The sequence below is a fragment of the Fusarium solani genome (assembly GCF_023522795.1).
Source record: "Fusarium solani strain SB1 chromosome Unknown bctg00000007, whole genome shotgun sequence".
Lineage (NCBI taxonomy): Eukaryota > Fungi > Ascomycota > Sordariomycetes > Hypocreales > Nectriaceae > Fusarium > Fusarium solani.
In genome coordinates, this window is record NW_027072150.1 from 1,377,127 (window position 1) to 1,393,689 (window position 16,563).

General features: G+C 51.9%; 3 protein-coding genes across 3 annotated transcripts; 1 reads left to right on the forward strand and 2 right to left on the reverse strand.

Moving 5' to 3' along the window:
• Window positions 1-483: 483 nt before the first annotated feature.
• On the reverse strand, window positions 484-5,782 carry MRS44_011305 (uncharacterized protein; the record flags this gene model as incomplete). The annotated part of the gene is made up of 7 exons (XM_065619687.1): window positions 484-1,251; window positions 1,302-1,862; window positions 2,563-2,967; window positions 3,016-3,386; window positions 3,442-4,948; window positions 4,998-5,416; window positions 5,545-5,782. 7 exons carry the CDS (start codon window positions 5,780-5,782, stop codon window positions 484-486), a joined length of 4,269 nt encoding a protein of 1,422 aa, XP_065475759.1.
• Window positions 5,783-6,707: 925 nt separating this feature from the next.
• MRS44_011306 (uncharacterized protein) lies at window positions 6,708-7,627 on the reverse strand (the record flags this gene model as incomplete). Its single annotated transcript, XM_046273696.2, has 2 exons — window positions 6,708-7,381; window positions 7,435-7,627. The coding sequence occupies 2 exons, from the start codon at window positions 7,625-7,627 to the stop codon at window positions 6,708-6,710; spliced, it is 867 nt and encodes a 288-aa protein (XP_046134992.2).
• Window positions 7,628-8,434: 807 nt separating this feature from the next.
• MRS44_011307 (uncharacterized protein) lies at window positions 8,435-16,487 on the forward strand (the record flags this gene model as incomplete). Its single annotated transcript, XM_065619688.1, has 12 exons — window positions 8,435-8,813; window positions 8,864-8,969; window positions 9,159-9,878; window positions 10,086-10,178; window positions 10,226-12,119; window positions 12,172-12,455; window positions 12,531-13,304; window positions 13,353-13,423; window positions 13,477-15,182; window positions 15,232-15,546; window positions 15,604-15,775; window positions 15,835-16,487. 12 exons carry the CDS (start codon window positions 8,435-8,437, stop codon window positions 16,485-16,487), a joined length of 7,167 nt encoding a protein of 2,388 aa, XP_065475760.1.
• Window positions 16,488-16,563: the final 76 nt, after the last annotated feature.

Consider the following 16,563-nt stretch of genomic DNA (forward strand, 5'->3'; position numbering starts at 1 on the left):
CAGGGCTTGACGGGAAGCAGACCTCTAAAGAACGGTGAGGATGAAGGGGGAGTGGTCGACGTGGACGAACCAGGAGAAGCGTTTGATGCTAGAGTCTATCCCTTGTCTTAAGGTAAAGCTGCGAATGAACACTGAAGATGAAGTATTTTGCTGTTGAGCAATGCTGAAAGAGGCCTCTTTGTATTGTCTGTGAACTCACAGCGATCACTGGACCTGGACTCCAGCTGGATGTGAAATGAGACCTCCCTGTAGCCCCATGCACGAAAAAGCCGCTAACTCGCAAAGCTAACGCTATCCAGTCAAGGCTCCTCCATTAGACTGGCTAGCCGGCACTAGCCCGCCACGATCGACAACCATTGTCTGCCTTGAGCGAGTCTCGACTGTCACCATCGACTGTGATAACAACGAGCTTCGTAATACTCATGCGCGGCAACCGGTCAGGAGGGACAAAATGGCTTGCAATTGAGCCACAGCGGAGTGGTTTCACTCGCTAGGGTAGTGTTGAAGGATGTAAGCCGCCACGTCAGCAAAGTACTCGTGGGAGACGGCAGAGATATCCGAGAGTCCTCCTCCCTGATGCTTGTCACTTTGGAGCAACGCGAGTGCCATGCTTCGCTGCTCGGATGATGGGCTCCATAGACTCACAGCCTTCAGCTGTAGTGTTATCATGATGGACCCACGATCTGGTGCGGGTCCAGACACTTGGTCAATGAAGTGACTCGCTGACAAGATGGACTGTGCATGCTGCCTGATATGGAAGTCATGGGAGGATGCTGAAGGGGACACGAGATGCAACAGACGTAAAGTGATGAGGCTTGCCGCATCATAGAGAGAGCACAAGGCTGCGGCTGGAACCGATGTGTGCCTCAGCAGTAGCTGACCTTCGTCTGGGCCACATCCTTGCTTCGGTGATATTTGTCCAAAAGGGCTGTTCTCTATGCACCCTAACCACCACAGGGAGGCTTGGAGCATGCTTTCTCGGATGAGAGCATCAAGGGTCGACCTCAGGTCACCGCTCGAGTCGGATTTGATGAGTTGGTCAGCAAGCGAAAGGCATTTGAGAAGATTGAATAGAACATCAATGAGCTGGTCAAAGATGAGTTTTGGGTAGACTTGAAAAGGGATCGTCATCCAGTCTTGTGATGCAAAGATAGGCACTTCATTTTCAGTCATGGCGGCGACAAACTGGTACCGATTAGCCTCTCTGATGTAGTTACAAGGGGGATACTTCCCATCTGGAACCGTAGATGACTGAAAATTTGATGCATGAAACCATCACGGCAACTGTCCGGCCCTGCCACCTGAAGCAACATAGCCGCGCCCTTGAGATGACGAAGCCAGGCTTTTTGGCTCGTGCCAGCCCAGGTTTCAAAGTGGATGAGCATCACGACGGCGCAAATTATACTCTCATCAACAGCGACGTTCCTCTTTGTAATTCGGCACTGAAGATGATGTAGTGCTTCTGCGTACCACCTTCGAGCGGCCGTCTTGATGGAAACATCACCTGCGAGAGTGCCGTAGCTGATCATTGATGCTGCACGAATGGCAGGCTTGACTGAAGATGGCTCTTGGGAAGCTAGAAACATGGGAAGCTCGTGTAGCCATATCTTGGGTGGTGTTGCTGGAGTCGGAGGTGGCTTCATGGTACCGAAGAAAGACTGGACAAAGTGCGAGACAAACAGCTGGTCAAAGGCACTGGCTCGCGATGGTTGAGGGCCCGGTAGCCGTGGTATAGAACTACACGCTCCATGGCTCGACGAAGAGCTTGGGACAGCGTGCACAAAGAATGTCCCGGTACGCGCGCCCGGACAAGGCAACCCCATGCGGACGCAAGCGAGGCATTCTGGCAGGGACTCGTCGCACTGCGAGATGTCAATAACTGGACATAGTACTAATCAGAGTTTTCGCACCTTGACTCTGCGCTTTCGACATGTTGCGCAGCCTCTGCTTCTGCCGGGAACGTTGACCATGACGTGGGAAGGTGTTGTTCCAGTCACGATTTAGGTGAGGTAGCGCTTGTGAAGGCGCTGATCGACTCCGCACGTGACTCCCCTCACCTCGGCCAAAGGTCATCAACGATTATTGTAGCCACACGGTGAATGAGCGCACTCAACCTCGTTCACCTCAATGAGCAAATACCGACGTGGCTATTTCGAGCTCCCAAGTCTCAACTTGGAATTATTCCCATATTCTTTACCTCTGAAACAACCACCTGAGCTGTGTGCATGGGTTACCCTACACTTCACCGAGTGGCGGACTGGGAAGTGAAGCTATCCACCGCGGCTTAGGCGCTTGTATGGCGTAAAACCCATAGCTATTAGATACATCATAAAGCGCATAAGGGAGAGAAATGGTTTGAGGGGGAAAAGTGTCCCTGTATTCTCGTTCTGTTCTGCTACGTTGACCTATCTTGTAAACCGTCCACCTCGATATAACAAGAATTTAGTATCCCCATTGATCAAGCCACATACCAACCCACTTGCTGTTCACCCCATCAAGAGACTGCAGTTTCGAGCTCGCTTTCAGTGACCGTCGAAGTTCCCACCTGGCTTCACTGCTTACTGCTCCTTGTTGTTCACCGACCCTATCGGGAACTTGGATGCTTTCGTAGAATTCCAGAAGCTTCAACCCACTGATTCCTTGTGATGCGCCGTCCTCGCTCACAGGGCTCATGTTACCAGAGGTGTTACGGAGCTTCCGAACCCAGCTGTTGAACGAGATGATGTCTACCGGGAGGTTCTGCTGGTTTTGGAGTCGCTCTCGAAGTAACGGAAGGATGGACTTCCAGCGAATAGTCTTTGGGTTCACCACGTGGAAGAACTGGGACTCAGCTTCGATTGACGAGTCCGAGGTAAAAACCATTTGCGCGATGATTAGAGCGGCAAGGTCGATGGGGACCCAGTCAATGTTGTCCTGGCTTCCAAGATCCTCCGGCAAGGCTCGCATCTCGGACGAAGTGCGAATCAGCTAGCTGTGCATTAGCAAGATGAATCAATAGAGGTGGACTCAACTAACCGTGGGTAACCACTCTTTCGGATTCCATATACCATGGTCGGAGCCCTTTAGTACTGGACCAGACATCTGTCCGACACGACAGACTGTCAAACGCAGAACTTCAGAGTTGGCGGCCTGGTGAAGAAGATTCTCTGCAACCATCTTGGAAGCCCCGTACCCAGTCCCAGGCGCAGCTGTGTCTTGAATCAGAGCTTCGGGGACAGGACCAATGTGTGTGGCGGACCAGTTGGTAGCGACGCCAATGGAAGAGATGTAACACACATGCACCAGGTTCTTGGCCTCGGAGCAGAATTGAATGAGGCTGCTGACACCTGCGATCTGGCTCTCAAAAGACCAGATTGAGAGATTGAAGTTTACCTGCCAAGCATTGTCTGTAATCCCGTTAGCTTTCCGTCCCCAGTTTGGATGAAAGAGGGGGCCTCGTACGGATAATATGGGTAGCACCCTTCAGAAGAGTCCTATAATCTGCTGCTCCAAGTCCCCAGTCCGGAAGCCCCAATTGTGCTGTGAGGAACTTGGCCTTATTGCCCCAGTCACTTCGTAGGCCTTTGTCTTTGGCAGATTGGACTTGCTTCTGGACAGCATCCTGGCTCCTGTTGAGGCACCAGATCTCAGAAACTTGTGGATCTGCGACGAGGGTATCAAGTAGGTAACTGCCAAGGAATCCCGTGGAGCCTGTAAGTATGACGCGTGTGCCCTTTGACTCAGGTTGGAGACTGGGCGTGTACTTGGAAAGGAGGGCGCGGATGTCATCAACTACGCTGGGAGGATTGGTCTCTTGAGGCTGAAGGGATTTCCAAAGCGCCTGACTCAGTTTGTCCACCGAAGGATGATCGTAGATAGTCCTGAGTGGTAGAAGTTGACCGGATGCCTCGATAGAACGATGCAAGAGCTGTACTGACAAAGAGTCAAATCCGGCTTGGAACAGATCATCCTCAGCCGCCAAGAACATGTTTCCTATAGCCTGACGGGCTGATTGAAGGAGGCTGGCGTGAAGTCGATCAAAGTCAGAAGAGTTGACTTGGGTGCCCAAGCTTTGCTCCTGATACAACGAATCGATTCCCTTGCTGAACTTGACGTACGTAGCCTTCCTAGAGAGGGTTCCTTTTGGTGTCCAAACGAAAGGTTCGTCGACGATCTGAACGAATTGGCGGTGGATCTGGGCATATGAGGACATGGACGTGTTGCAGTCTTCGATAGCTTTCCAAACCAGATCCAAGGTGGCCCCATCATCTTTGGAGAAGCCGTTGGCCAGCTGCACGAGTGCAGCGACCTGGAACTTCCCCGAACCAACCAAACATGCCGCTTTTATAGCTGGCTGCTTCGACAGCTGTGCTTCAGCCCCAAGCGGGTTGATCTTCATGCCGTTGGACAGGATGAGCAAGTCATCTTTCCGGCCTTCAAACTTCCACAGCCCGGGTGTCTCGGGATGAGCTGAGTACAAGTCCTGAGTGTGCCATACGTTGAGCTTGGGAAATGACACAAAAATGGGCTGGGTTAGATCAAGATGAGCTTGTCGGTTGAGGACAAGTTCATAAAGCCCTTCCTGCTCCGGGACCATCTTGTAGCCGATCTCGGGAGAAAATTGAAAGTATGCCCAATCATGGCGTTCCGTCGGTAACGTTGCGTACCACTGACCTTCGGTGCTTCCCATGATTTGCTGCAAGCTTGTATGACGACTGATGATGTCTCCAGCAAAAGTAGCAACAGGGCCGCCAGCACTAACGACAAGATCCAGACTCGCTAGTCTGTTCAAGGCATCCGTGGACTTGGCCATCTCGTTCAAAATACTTGGGGGTATGAATGCCGAGTTCATGGGAAACGAATCTAAAAGCCTCTCGATCAGTGACATCGAGATGGGGCCTGGTGGGGGAAGCACGATGGTCCAGTCGAACATGAGTGCGGAATAGAGTGCCCCAGCGATGCCGGATGTCTGGTGAAATATCAGCTAGAGTGAGAGTAATGGAGGGGGACGTACTTACATGGAAAAGAGGCATCATGCAAAGCAGGGTTGAGTTGGCCCATTCCACCGCCGTTGGTCGTTTCCCATTTTCAGGGGTGATCAAGTGCAAAGCGTCAACACAAGCCACAGTACCCAAGTACAGAGGAATCAGCTTCGGGTTGCCAGTTGATCCTGAAGTATGTAGATAAGCGAGAAGGTCCCATCTCCCGTCGAGAAAGGACTTTTCATAGGGATACGCGGGAGCCGGTTCAGCTCGAATCAACTCGGGAACACTCGGGATGACAAATGCTGGCATAGAATGCTCCCTGAGGATATCTTGGACGTCTCCTTCGGAAGATGAGAGCCATGCCTGGCAGTTGGATTGCTGTATCAGAGCCAACTTTCCCTCGAGACTGTTTCGTGCAGAGCAGAGGAGAACCTTGACTGGGTCAGCTTGGGCTAGAACTGTGGAGCGTGGATAGTACCTTGATTCCCGTCTTTGCTCCAGCCAGAATCAATATGAAGCAGCGCAGATCATCTGACGTCGAGTTAGCGTAACCACCTCGAATGCCATTGTATTGACGCACTTGGACCGGTGTAACCGACAATAGTAGTGGAGGATGGCGATAGGTGGGTCTTGAGCCATGCGCACATGAAGTTGACAGCATTCGCAAACTGTGACGTCGTGACTGGCTCAGGCACGGTCGAGGTTTGATCGACAAAAACATGATAAAGGATACGGGCCGGTTCAGCCTCCGCAAGCTGATCTGCCACTGCTGGGAGCAGCCGTCGGCCCTTGTCTGACTCAAAGTGTTGCGAAACCATGGTGATGATCGTGTCTTAGCTGCGTTTGAGATAAAAGAGAGGAATCGCAAACTTCTTAAATGCCTTGATAAAAGGTTGGTTTGCCTATGGCCCCGGCAGGCAAATTGCCTGCCGGTTTATGAAGTTTCCATTGACCCGAATGGGCACGCCTCTCAGCTTGGAAGTGTCAACGTGTCCCATCTACTCATTTGAGACTCTGTTATTGTCACATGGTAGTTCTTGGCCGGACCTTCTTACCCGAGAAGTTCCGATTAGCGGAGGAGATTTAAGCTGAACGCTTGCTATGTGGTCGAGGATACGAATGTCTCAACCTGGTTGGCCATTCTCACTCGTCAACCCGCTAATCGTCGATCATCACTAGTGACGGGATCTGTCTCACAGCTGCACAACTCCACAGCCGAAGGACGATCTATTCTTCAGCCCGAACCGTGTCTTGGCCACTAGATTCCGCACTGGTGATAACCGCTGAGCCGTCTATTCCAGGCTGTCATGTGTTCGTAAACGTCCCGCTGTGGTTTAACACGGACAAAGAAAGCCGAGCTAGCCAATCTGCTTCCAAATGAGTAGACTAACAGAGACAATATGTCTCTGCAGAGAGTCGGAACCAGCCTTCTTACAGCCCGGGTTATACCTTGGCATCCTGCATTCTTGAACCCGCTCTGATGTCTTAGCGATGTTTCCTCATCTCCATGTACTAGCAAGACTCATTCTGTGCTCAGCTGAACTTTTAAGACACGGGGCTTGAGCTTATTTCTCCATTACAAATGCTTAGAAATCAGAGATAGTGTGAAGCATGAACACTCCAGCGTAGTCTTATCTATTTGCTAGAGAATCGGATATCGAATCATATTGACAGCTGCTTATACAAGAAAACTAAGTATATTCTCTACTCTATAATGCTCTGTGTAATGTCCCCCCAAACGCACTAAATCTTGGCGAGGCTAAGACCGGCTGGGCCTGAGGCAAACTCCAATGACGTCTTGACCATGAGTTCAGCCATTTGGGCAACCTCCCAGGCCGGCTTGGGGAAATGATGAGCTCCACTGTGTCGGAGAGTCCGCAATGCAGGTGATGAAATGAGCCCGAGGAACTGGTCAAATCCAACATCATTTGGTTCCTGCTGGCCACGGACGAATACGGTGGGAATGTTGATTCTTGCATGGTCATCTTTGGGGTTGTGCTTTGGTAGGAGATGAACAGGGAATGTGACTTTATCCAGGTTTCTCTGGAGGACATGAAAGTCGAATGAAGTGCGAGGATCCACCTTCCAATCCGTCTCATGGCTCTGCCCCTTTACTGTTGCAACCAGTTCCTCGCCATCGAGATCCCACATGACTGTGTCAGTGGTCACATTATGGGGGGCAAAGGTTGAGATGAATACGGCCATCTTGAAAGGCAGCTGAGGTCCCTCGGGGCGAGAGGCATCCCACAACAGTAACGTAGCCGCCATAAGGCCACCCTGAGAAAATCCCAAGATGCCGTCAAAAGGACCCTCAGAGTCAATAAAGTCTAAGATGTCTTCTAAGGCGTTCTCGACATCATCCTTCAAGGGCAGGTTGTACCAGGCATAAAGGGAATCCCAATCGCCTTCAAGAGATGCTATGAAAGGTTAGTTCTAGATACAAGATAGAAGAATTTATGTCGAGGCCTACGTGTGAAGATGGAAGATGGCGCGTGGTTTGCTTCCAAGAACTCAAACTCCCAATTACTGGGTAGATGGTTTCGGAGAGGGAGGATTTGCTGCTCCAGCACCTCGGCATTGGTGGCATATCCGTGTAAGCAGAGGAACCGCATATTGAGAGATCGAGATTGAGTTGGCGTTGTTTGCTCGCGGGGGGACGGCATGGCTGGCTGCCGGGACTATTTAATCAGCTGCCTCATGCTGATCTCACGTCAACGCAGCAGGTTGAGAGGCTGGATAGATGTTCCCGTCAACTCCGAGACATAGACCCAACGCCGGACATCGACCGACAACTTTCACCGGTAAATACCGGCAAGATGTTTACCGATCAGATAGTGAAGGATCTGAATTTGAGACACGGGAGACTGAAAAAGTAAATCGGCCTGATTGAGGATCCAATGTCGCGGCACGGCACGGAGTGATAGAAGACGATCTTCCCGCAGGGCGGGCAGTAATTGGATATAAGTGGTCTTTAGACTGGTCATGTGCACGATCGATGCATGCATCTTGCCTGCTTGATCGTAAAGGTTGCGCCAACATCCAGCCACATGTCAGATACAGACACCACGGGCTAGACAACTGTCGCAGTTTTCGTACGCTTCATTGGATATAGATACGATGACATCGTCTGGGCTGGATGCTCTCCCGCTGTGGATATTCTTGATATGTGTGGAGAGACAGTGGCGGAGTTGCGGTAAATTGCGAGTCAGAATGCGTCATCAACAGCGCTGAACTTGACACTTTCACGATCATAGAATACTGATTACTGAGTTGCAATTTGCCTCGGCGTTCCATCAAGGATCTATATGGATTTGGGACTAAAGGACATGTGTGTCGAGCCGAAACGATTCGGCGGTGCATGAATGATAGGAACATGTATATAATACTAGCAAGAGAACACAATCGGGAGCTCTCTGTGCTTCTTCATAATATCTACAACCACATTTATCAATCTCCCTTACCTCTCAATTATGCCAAGTGTCATCCAGCTCCAACAAACAGAATGCCCGCAGGGGCAAGACCTGTCTCCGGCGGTCCAACCCATCGCCATCATTGGTCTTTCTGGGCGATTTGGCGGCGAGGCTGAGAATCCTGGAAAGCTATGGGAGATGCTAAAGAACAACAGGAGCGCCCTTGGTAAAGTGCCCGAGACTCGCTACAACCCCGACGGCTTCTACCACCCAAATGGCGAACGGGCAGGAATAAGCAACACCAAAGAGGGCTACTTCATCAAGGATGATGTCCGTCGCTTCGATGCAGGTTTCTTCTCTATTACCCCGGTGGAGGCTGAAGGCATGGATCCAACTCAACGTATCCTCCTGGAGATGGCATACGAGAGTCTGGAGAACGGTAAGATGATGTCCCTGCTTCAAAAGGCCTTGCTAACATTAGTGAAATAGCTGGTATGACGCTCAACGATGTCAACGGGGCTGACATGGCTTGCTTCGTTGGTGCTTGTCAGCGTGATTACTGGGATATGCAAACTCGGGATATCGACGCCAGCGCGTGAGTCATGCTTCTAGATTTCGTCTTTGGCCTCATGCTCATAGTTATAATAGCAAATACACGGCAACGGGCACAGGGCCAGCACTTCTTTCCAACAGAGTTTCGTGGTTCTTTAACTTGAAGGGCCCTAGTGCCACGATCGACACCGCCTGCTCGTCATCACTGACTGCCCTGAACATGGCGTGTCAGAGTATCAGAAGCGGAGAGTCGAAAACGGTATTCTCGTGCTTCCAACACCACTGGTACATTTGCTGACCCAGTATTCCAGGCTCTTGTCGGTGGCATGACCTTGATTCTCCTTCCTCACTTCAACATTTACATGTCAACTCTGTCCTTCCTCAGCCCCGACAATCAGTGTCACTCCTTCGATGAACGCGCCAATGGGTACGCCCGTGGAGAAGGTGGAGGCTTTCTTGTCCTCAAATCACTCGATGCCGCTCTACGCGACGGAGACACTATCCGAGCTGTCATCAGAGCAACTGGTGCCAACCAAGATGGCCGAACGCCCGGCATTACGCTTCCCTCTGGTCCCCGCCAAGAGATGCTGATCAAGTCCACTTACGAGAAAGCTGGACTCGATCCTGCGAGAACCGGCTTTTTTGAAGCTCACGGCACGGGTACATCAGCGGGAGATCCCATCGAGTGCTCAGCGATCGGAAGCGTCTTTGGATCGAAGCGAGAAGAGCCCATTCTTGTCGGATCTGTGAAGAGCAGTGTTGGCCATCTTGAAGGCTCCAGTGCAATCGCCGGCCTTTTTAAGGCTATCTACAGCCTCGAAAGCGATCTGATTGCGCTGACCTTTGGCCTAGAGAACATCAATCCTAGCATCCGAGCCAGTGAGTGGAACTTAGACATCCCGACCTCACTACGAAGCTGGCCCCGGGGACTTCGTCGCGTCAGTATCAACAGGTATGAATGCTGAGGAACAATGCCAACAGTTTGTGTGCTAATGAGTCGAAGCTTTGGATACGGAGGCGGCAATGCCCACTGTGTGCTTGATGACGCCTACCATTATTTAAAGGAGCATGGGCTTTCGGGAGGACATAACACTGTCATTAAATGGCATGTCCCATATTTTTGTTTTATGGTAGTGATTAATTGACTGAGACGTCGCAGTGAACTGGATGAAAACAGCCAAAATGATGAGCAACCCGAGAGCCCTGTGGAAGAACAGCTTGAGGACGAGGTTTCTAACCCCGCCCACCGCCTGTTTATCTGGTCTTCCCCGAGAAGGCTGGTCTGGCAAGACTGGCCAGTGCTTTCAAGACTAATCTTGAAGAGAAGATCCGGGCTGGCCCCGTGAATGACGGGTTCCTTGGACGTCTTGCTTTGACACTCTCCGAAAGACGAACCCGCTTTCCTTGGAGACTCGCCGTGGATGCGTCCACTGTTGAGGGCTTGATCTCCGGCCTCGGTGGTGCATCTTCCTGGGCCATCAAGACATCGAAAGAGTCTGATCTGGTCTTCATCTTCACCGGACAGGGCGCTCAGTGGTTTGCCATGGGGCGTGAGCTCCTGGAGCTTCCCGTGTTTAGGTCCTCGCTTGACGAGTCCAGCCTGTATCTTTACCAGCAAGGCTCTCACTGGAATCTCATGTCGGAGCTTTCCAAGGGACCTGAAGATACACGAATCAACGAGCCGGAGTTGAGTCAGCCTGCATGCACAGCACTCCAGATCGCTCTGATCGAGCTGCTGAGGAGTTGGGGCATCCACCCACGTGCCGTCATTGGCCATTCGAGCGGCGAGATTGCAGCTGCGTACGCCAAGGGCGCAATCAGTCGAGAGGATGCTTTGAAGATTGCTTACTTCAGGGGCTTTCTTTCCAGTCAAATGAAGAAGAAGGGCTCCATGGCAGCCGTTGGCTTGTCTCCTCTGCAAGTCAAGGAGTACATTGAGCGAGTAACCCAGGACAAAGTTGTCGTGGCTTGCATCAACAGTCCGTCCAGCGTTACCTTGTCTGGAGATGCGGCGGCTGTTTACGAAGTGGTCAATTTGATCAAGGAGGATGGAAACTTTGCGAGGAAGCTAGCTGTCGAGACAGCATACCATTCACACCACATGAACTCCATTGCCGAAAGATATCTCGATTCGATCAGGACAGTGGAACCAAAGAAACCGGCCAACGACAATGTCACCATGATTTCATCTGTGACATGCCAAGAGGCCTCGGCCACTGACTTGGGTCCGGAATATTGGGTTAAAAACCTTGTCAACCCCGTCAACTTCTCCGGTGCCGTCCAGACTGCCCTTGGCCACTCCGCGAAGAAGGTCCGCATCAGCCCCAGACTCAAGATCAGCAGTCTTGTGGAACTTGGTCCCCATTCTGCACTACAGGGCCCATTGAGACAGATTCTCGAACAAACTCCAGGACGTCATCAGAACATCCGATATGTCAGCATCTTGAAGAGAAAGGAAGACTCTGTCAAAACGGCTGTTCAAGCAGCAGGAACTCTTGCCTGTGTTGGGTATCCTGTCGACTTCTCTGCCATCAACCAGTATCGTGAGCTTCCCCCCAAGGAGCGGACGCCATTGGTGGATCTACCTTCTTATCCTTGGAACAGGGACAGAGTCTTCTGGCAGGAATCAGCAGCTGTTGCTGCATATAGGAACCGAAAGACCCCGCGTCTCGATCTCCTGGGAGTGCTCGACGAGAACTCGACATTGAGCGAGCCCAGCTGGAAGAATTATCTGAGGATTTCTGAACAGCCCTGGATCGAGCATCACAAATTCCAAGGTACCAACATCTACCCCATGGCAGGCATGATCGTCATGGCGATCGAGGGTCTGCGTCAGATACTCAACCCAGCAGAAGTCAAGGGCTACCAGTTCCGAGATGTCACTGTGCATCAGGCCTTGGTTGTTCCGTCGGACCAGTCTGTACAGACGAAGCTCGACATCAGGCCTTGGCGTCATGGTTCTCGGGCACGAACTGTTTTTTGGAGAGACTTCACCGTGTCCAGTCGGAGCCAGGACGGAGCTTGGACTACGAATGCTACTGGGCTGGTCTGTGTGGAGATGAAGACATCCAAGCCGGACTCTTCTATCTTTGTTGACGAGGAAAAGGAAGCTGCCAAGGAGTTGAAGGCTCAGTTAAGCCGGATTGAGGCTATTCCACTCGAGACTCAAGATCCAGATGAATTCTACTCAGATGTAAGTGTAGAATACTTTACCCGAAATGCCGATAACTAATATGGACTTACAGGTTTGTGCCTCTGGGCTTGATCTCGGACCAAGCTTCCGTTGCGTCTCGCAGCTCAAGGCCCACGGCGCAGATGCCACGTTTGTGTTGACAGTCCAAAACACCAAGAAATGGGCCCCTCTAGAGTATGAGCATCCACACTTGCTGCACCCAGCTACTCTCGACGGCTTCGTGCACTTGCTCATCTCGAGTGCGGCAGGCAGAAACGGCTTGTTCCGCGCAAGAGTTCCCGTCTTTGTGGAGTCCCTCTTCGTTGCCGAGGGCTTCGATTCGACACCAGGCACCTAGTACTTTGGTTACTGCTCTTCAACTCCCCAGGGGGTTGAGGGCATGGTGACAGATTTGGCGGCTTTTTCACAAAGCACTGGGGAGCCACGCGTCGTCATCAACGGGTGTCGAAGTGTGCCTCTCACTGGAGGGAACAGCATCCAAAAGACGCGCAAAAAGGAAGAGGCGGACTCTGGCTCTCTCGAGAAGTGGATGCTTGGTCCAGGCGAGGAGCCGGCGGAAGAAGAGAACAGCAACATCTGCTGCAGTCCTCGATGGGACACAGATGTGGCTGTGACTTTGCCCCATACTCTGAGACAGATTCTGGAGAAGTTCGCAAATGGAGACAAGAAGATCCCGAGAGAGACTGAGAGTTCCGAGAAACCTAACGGACATACAAATGGCCATGTGAACGGCCACACCAATGGACACGCAAGCGGCTCTGATGATCACCAAGCACCACCCGCTTTCACTGCCAACGACTTGAAGGCCAGTGGTTTGGACAAGGCTCTCATTCACTACATCGGCCTCACGCTTCACAAGACACCCGGTTGCAAGATCTTGGAGCTGGCCGACACAACACCAGATGTCTCAGATCTCGTTTTAGAGGGACTTGGCGAGTCTTTCGATATCCCAAAAGAGGAAGTCTCTTACACAGTGGCCAGGAAGCCCAAGGCCAATGGCTCCGGGTCAGATGATCCCAAGACTCCTGCAAATCCCTCTAACCACCTCACCTTTGACATCGAGGAGGACTTATCACAACAGGGAGTCGAAGCTAAGAGCTTTGACTTGATCTTGGTTGATGGAGAGTTCCTGGGACATGGGCCTACAGCACTGAAGCTTGGGCGCTGCAAAGAGTTGTTGACCTCGTAAGTTTACATCTTACCCTCACGCCGATCTATGCTAACTAGTGACAGATGCGGCACTCTGGTGATTCTGGGTGGTGCAGCCAAGGCAGCAGCTGGCGACAACGATGGTGTATCATCTGGTAAGTGGTCAACTCCAGTTGAATGCCCGCTCAGAGGCTGACTTGAAAAACAGGGCATGACTTGAAAGACGTGCTCCAGAAAGCTGGACTCGGTGTTGAGTTCGAGGTGTTCGGCAGCCCTATCAGCAACCACAGCTTGGTTATGACAGCCTCCAAGCGTCTGCCTGAAGAGTCGAGGCTCCCCACGGACATGGTCATCGTGACAGGTCTGCAAGCAACCGAACCTACCAACCAACTCGTGGGCAAGCTTCGCCAAACTATCACCACGGCTGGGTGCGCTGTCGAAAGACGCACTCTTCAAGATGTGTCTGCTGTAGATTTCAAGAGCACTTTCTTTCTGGCCACACTCGAGTTGGACGGCTTAGTTCTCAGCGAGCTGGATGAAGAGAATTTCTCCCTCTTGAAGAGGCTAGCCACAGAATCACGAGGTGTTCTCTGGCTTGCGAAGGTTGAGCCACTGGGTTCCATCGTCAAAGGATTCAGCAGGACGGTCCGAGCTGAGCATTCCGACTCTTGCTTCAGTGTCTTGAGCATGGAAAGCGGCTTTCACAAACACCTCGATCAGACCTGCGCAAGCATTGCGCGTTCCATTGAGCACGTTTGGGCTACACGAGTCGACAATTTCTCTGATCGGGAGTTCCGATTGCGCCATGGACAGGTTCAAATCGAGCGTCTCCGACCTGATTCTTCTCTCACGGGCATGTTGAGTGAGAATGCAGATGCCAACGGACCGCCAGTTACGCGCCCCTTCCAAGCTCAAGATCAAGCGGACGTACAGCTCCGAATTCGTCATCCTGGAGCGCTGGACTCCCTGGACTTTGTCGAAACTGCTCCTCAGGAGGTACCACTCGAGGACTACGAGATGGAGATGGAGATCAAGACTGTCGGCCTCAACTTCCGTGATATCATGGTTGCTATGGGACAACTCCAAGATGATGTCTTCGGCATCGAGTGTAGCGGAAGGGTTGTTCGTCTAGGGCCACATGTCAAGGGTTTCTCTCCGGGGGACCGCGTTTTCGGAATGCATCGAGGATGTTTCAAGAGTTCGATCAGGGTTGATTCTCGTACTTTCGAAAAGATCCCAAGCGAAACTAGTTACGACGAGGCTGCGACCATACCCTGCACGTTTGGAACAGCGTACTACGCGCTTCATGATGTCGCCCATCTCCAGCCTGGAGAGTCTGTCCTGATTCACTCAGCAGCTGGAGGCGTTGGTCAAGCTGCCATCCGTGTGGCACAGCATATCGGAGCCACCATCTACGCAACCGTCTCGACCTCTGAGAAGCGAGACTTTCTTGTCAACACGTACGGACTGCTCCCTTCCAACATATTGAACAGCAGAGACCTCTCGTTCAAATACGGCATCCTCCGCCTCACTGAGAACCGAGGCGTCGACGTGGTACTTAACTCTCTTGCCGGCGAGGCTCTTCGACAGAGCTGGCTCTGCGTGGCGCCATTTGGTCGATTCATCGAGCTAGGCAAGCGAGACATGTACGACAACACTGGTCTCGATATGCTCCCGTTCGCCACGAATATCACTTTCTCCGGCGTCGACCTCTTGATGATCAACAAGGATTACCCATGGCGCTTCCAACAGATCATGCGCGATGTGGTTTCGTTGATGAACAAGGGCGTTGCTCAGCCGCTGCCGTTGACGCGGTTTGGTCTTGAGAATATCACGGCAGCTTTCCGTACGATGCAATCGGGTAAACACATGGGCAAGTTGGTGATTAACTGCGAAGAAGCCAATGCTCTTCCGGTAAGTTTATGTAATGGTACTCTGGGACGAGCTTACTGACAGCTTTCAGGTGGTGCCAGCAAGTCTCGACTCTTTCAGATTTCCCAAGCAAGCTACATATGTTCTTGTGGGTGGCTTGGGAGGCATTGGACGCTCCATTGGCAAGATGATGGTCGACATTGGAGCCTCGAACCTTGTCTTCATCTCACGGTCTGTGGACTCTGAACGTCAAGAATACGTCGACAAACTCCGGCAACTTGGTGTTACCGTCGAGGTGTTGAAGTGCGACGTGTCAGATGCACTCGCATTGAAGCCATTGTTGGAGGATGCCAGGAAACGACTGCCTCCTATCAAGGGTGTCATCAACTGCGCCATGAACTTGAAGGTGATTTTCTCCGGCTTTCCTTATCCTTGTTCGAATGTGCTGACTCGTGCCTCTCAGGACGGCATCATTGAGAACATGACCGCGGATAGGTGGAACGACGCACTGCGGCCCAAGGTTCAAGCAACTCTCAACCTTGACCGACTCTTGAAAGCGCAGCTGGACTTTTTCATCTGCCTTTCCTCGGTCGCTGGTGTTGTGGGATCCAGAGGACAGAGCAACTATAACGCCGGTAGGTTCTCTCGCATTTCCTAACCTTGCACAGCACATCATACTAATGTCACTAAATAGGAAACACATTCCAGGATGCTTTCGCTCACTCACTGTCCGAGTCAAACGTCCAAGCCACGAGTCTCAACCTGAGTCTTGTCACCAACGTTGGCGTCTCCACAATACGCAATGAGGTCTTCCAGCTCTTGAAGGGAGGCGGCCTCATTGGTATGGATGAGCAAGATGTTCTCAAGGTCGTCCGAGCAGCGATGGCGGGAAGATGTCCTCCACAAGTGGTTATGGGCCTCGCGAGCAGCGGTCGACTAAGCCGTCAAGAACAGTCTGAGCCTTACTGGTTCACTGACTCGAGATTCTTGCCGGTCCGCGCACATGGAATGAGCACAGCAGCAGACGACGCTGGCGGAGAATCTGACTTGAAGAGTCGCCTACCGAGCATGAAGACTCTTTTCGAGGTTACAGAAGCCATCCTCTTCGACCTTGTGGGCAAGGTGTCCCAGATAGCCAACATCTCTCGAGAGGATATTGACTCGTCAAGAGCCGTCAACTCGTACGGCATCGACAGTCTTTCTGCAGTCGAGATTCGGACATGGATCTCCAAGGAACTCGGGGCGTCGGTTTCCGTGTTCGACATCGTCAGCAACAGCACCATGACGGAGCTTGTGGAAAAGGTTGGCCGGGCATCATCTTTGGTTCCGCAGAGTGTCAAGATGTGACAGCAGATATTGGAAGGGCTTCTGGTTTCTTTGAATCAATTACATAACGCAAACTCGACTAATAAGTACAAGTACG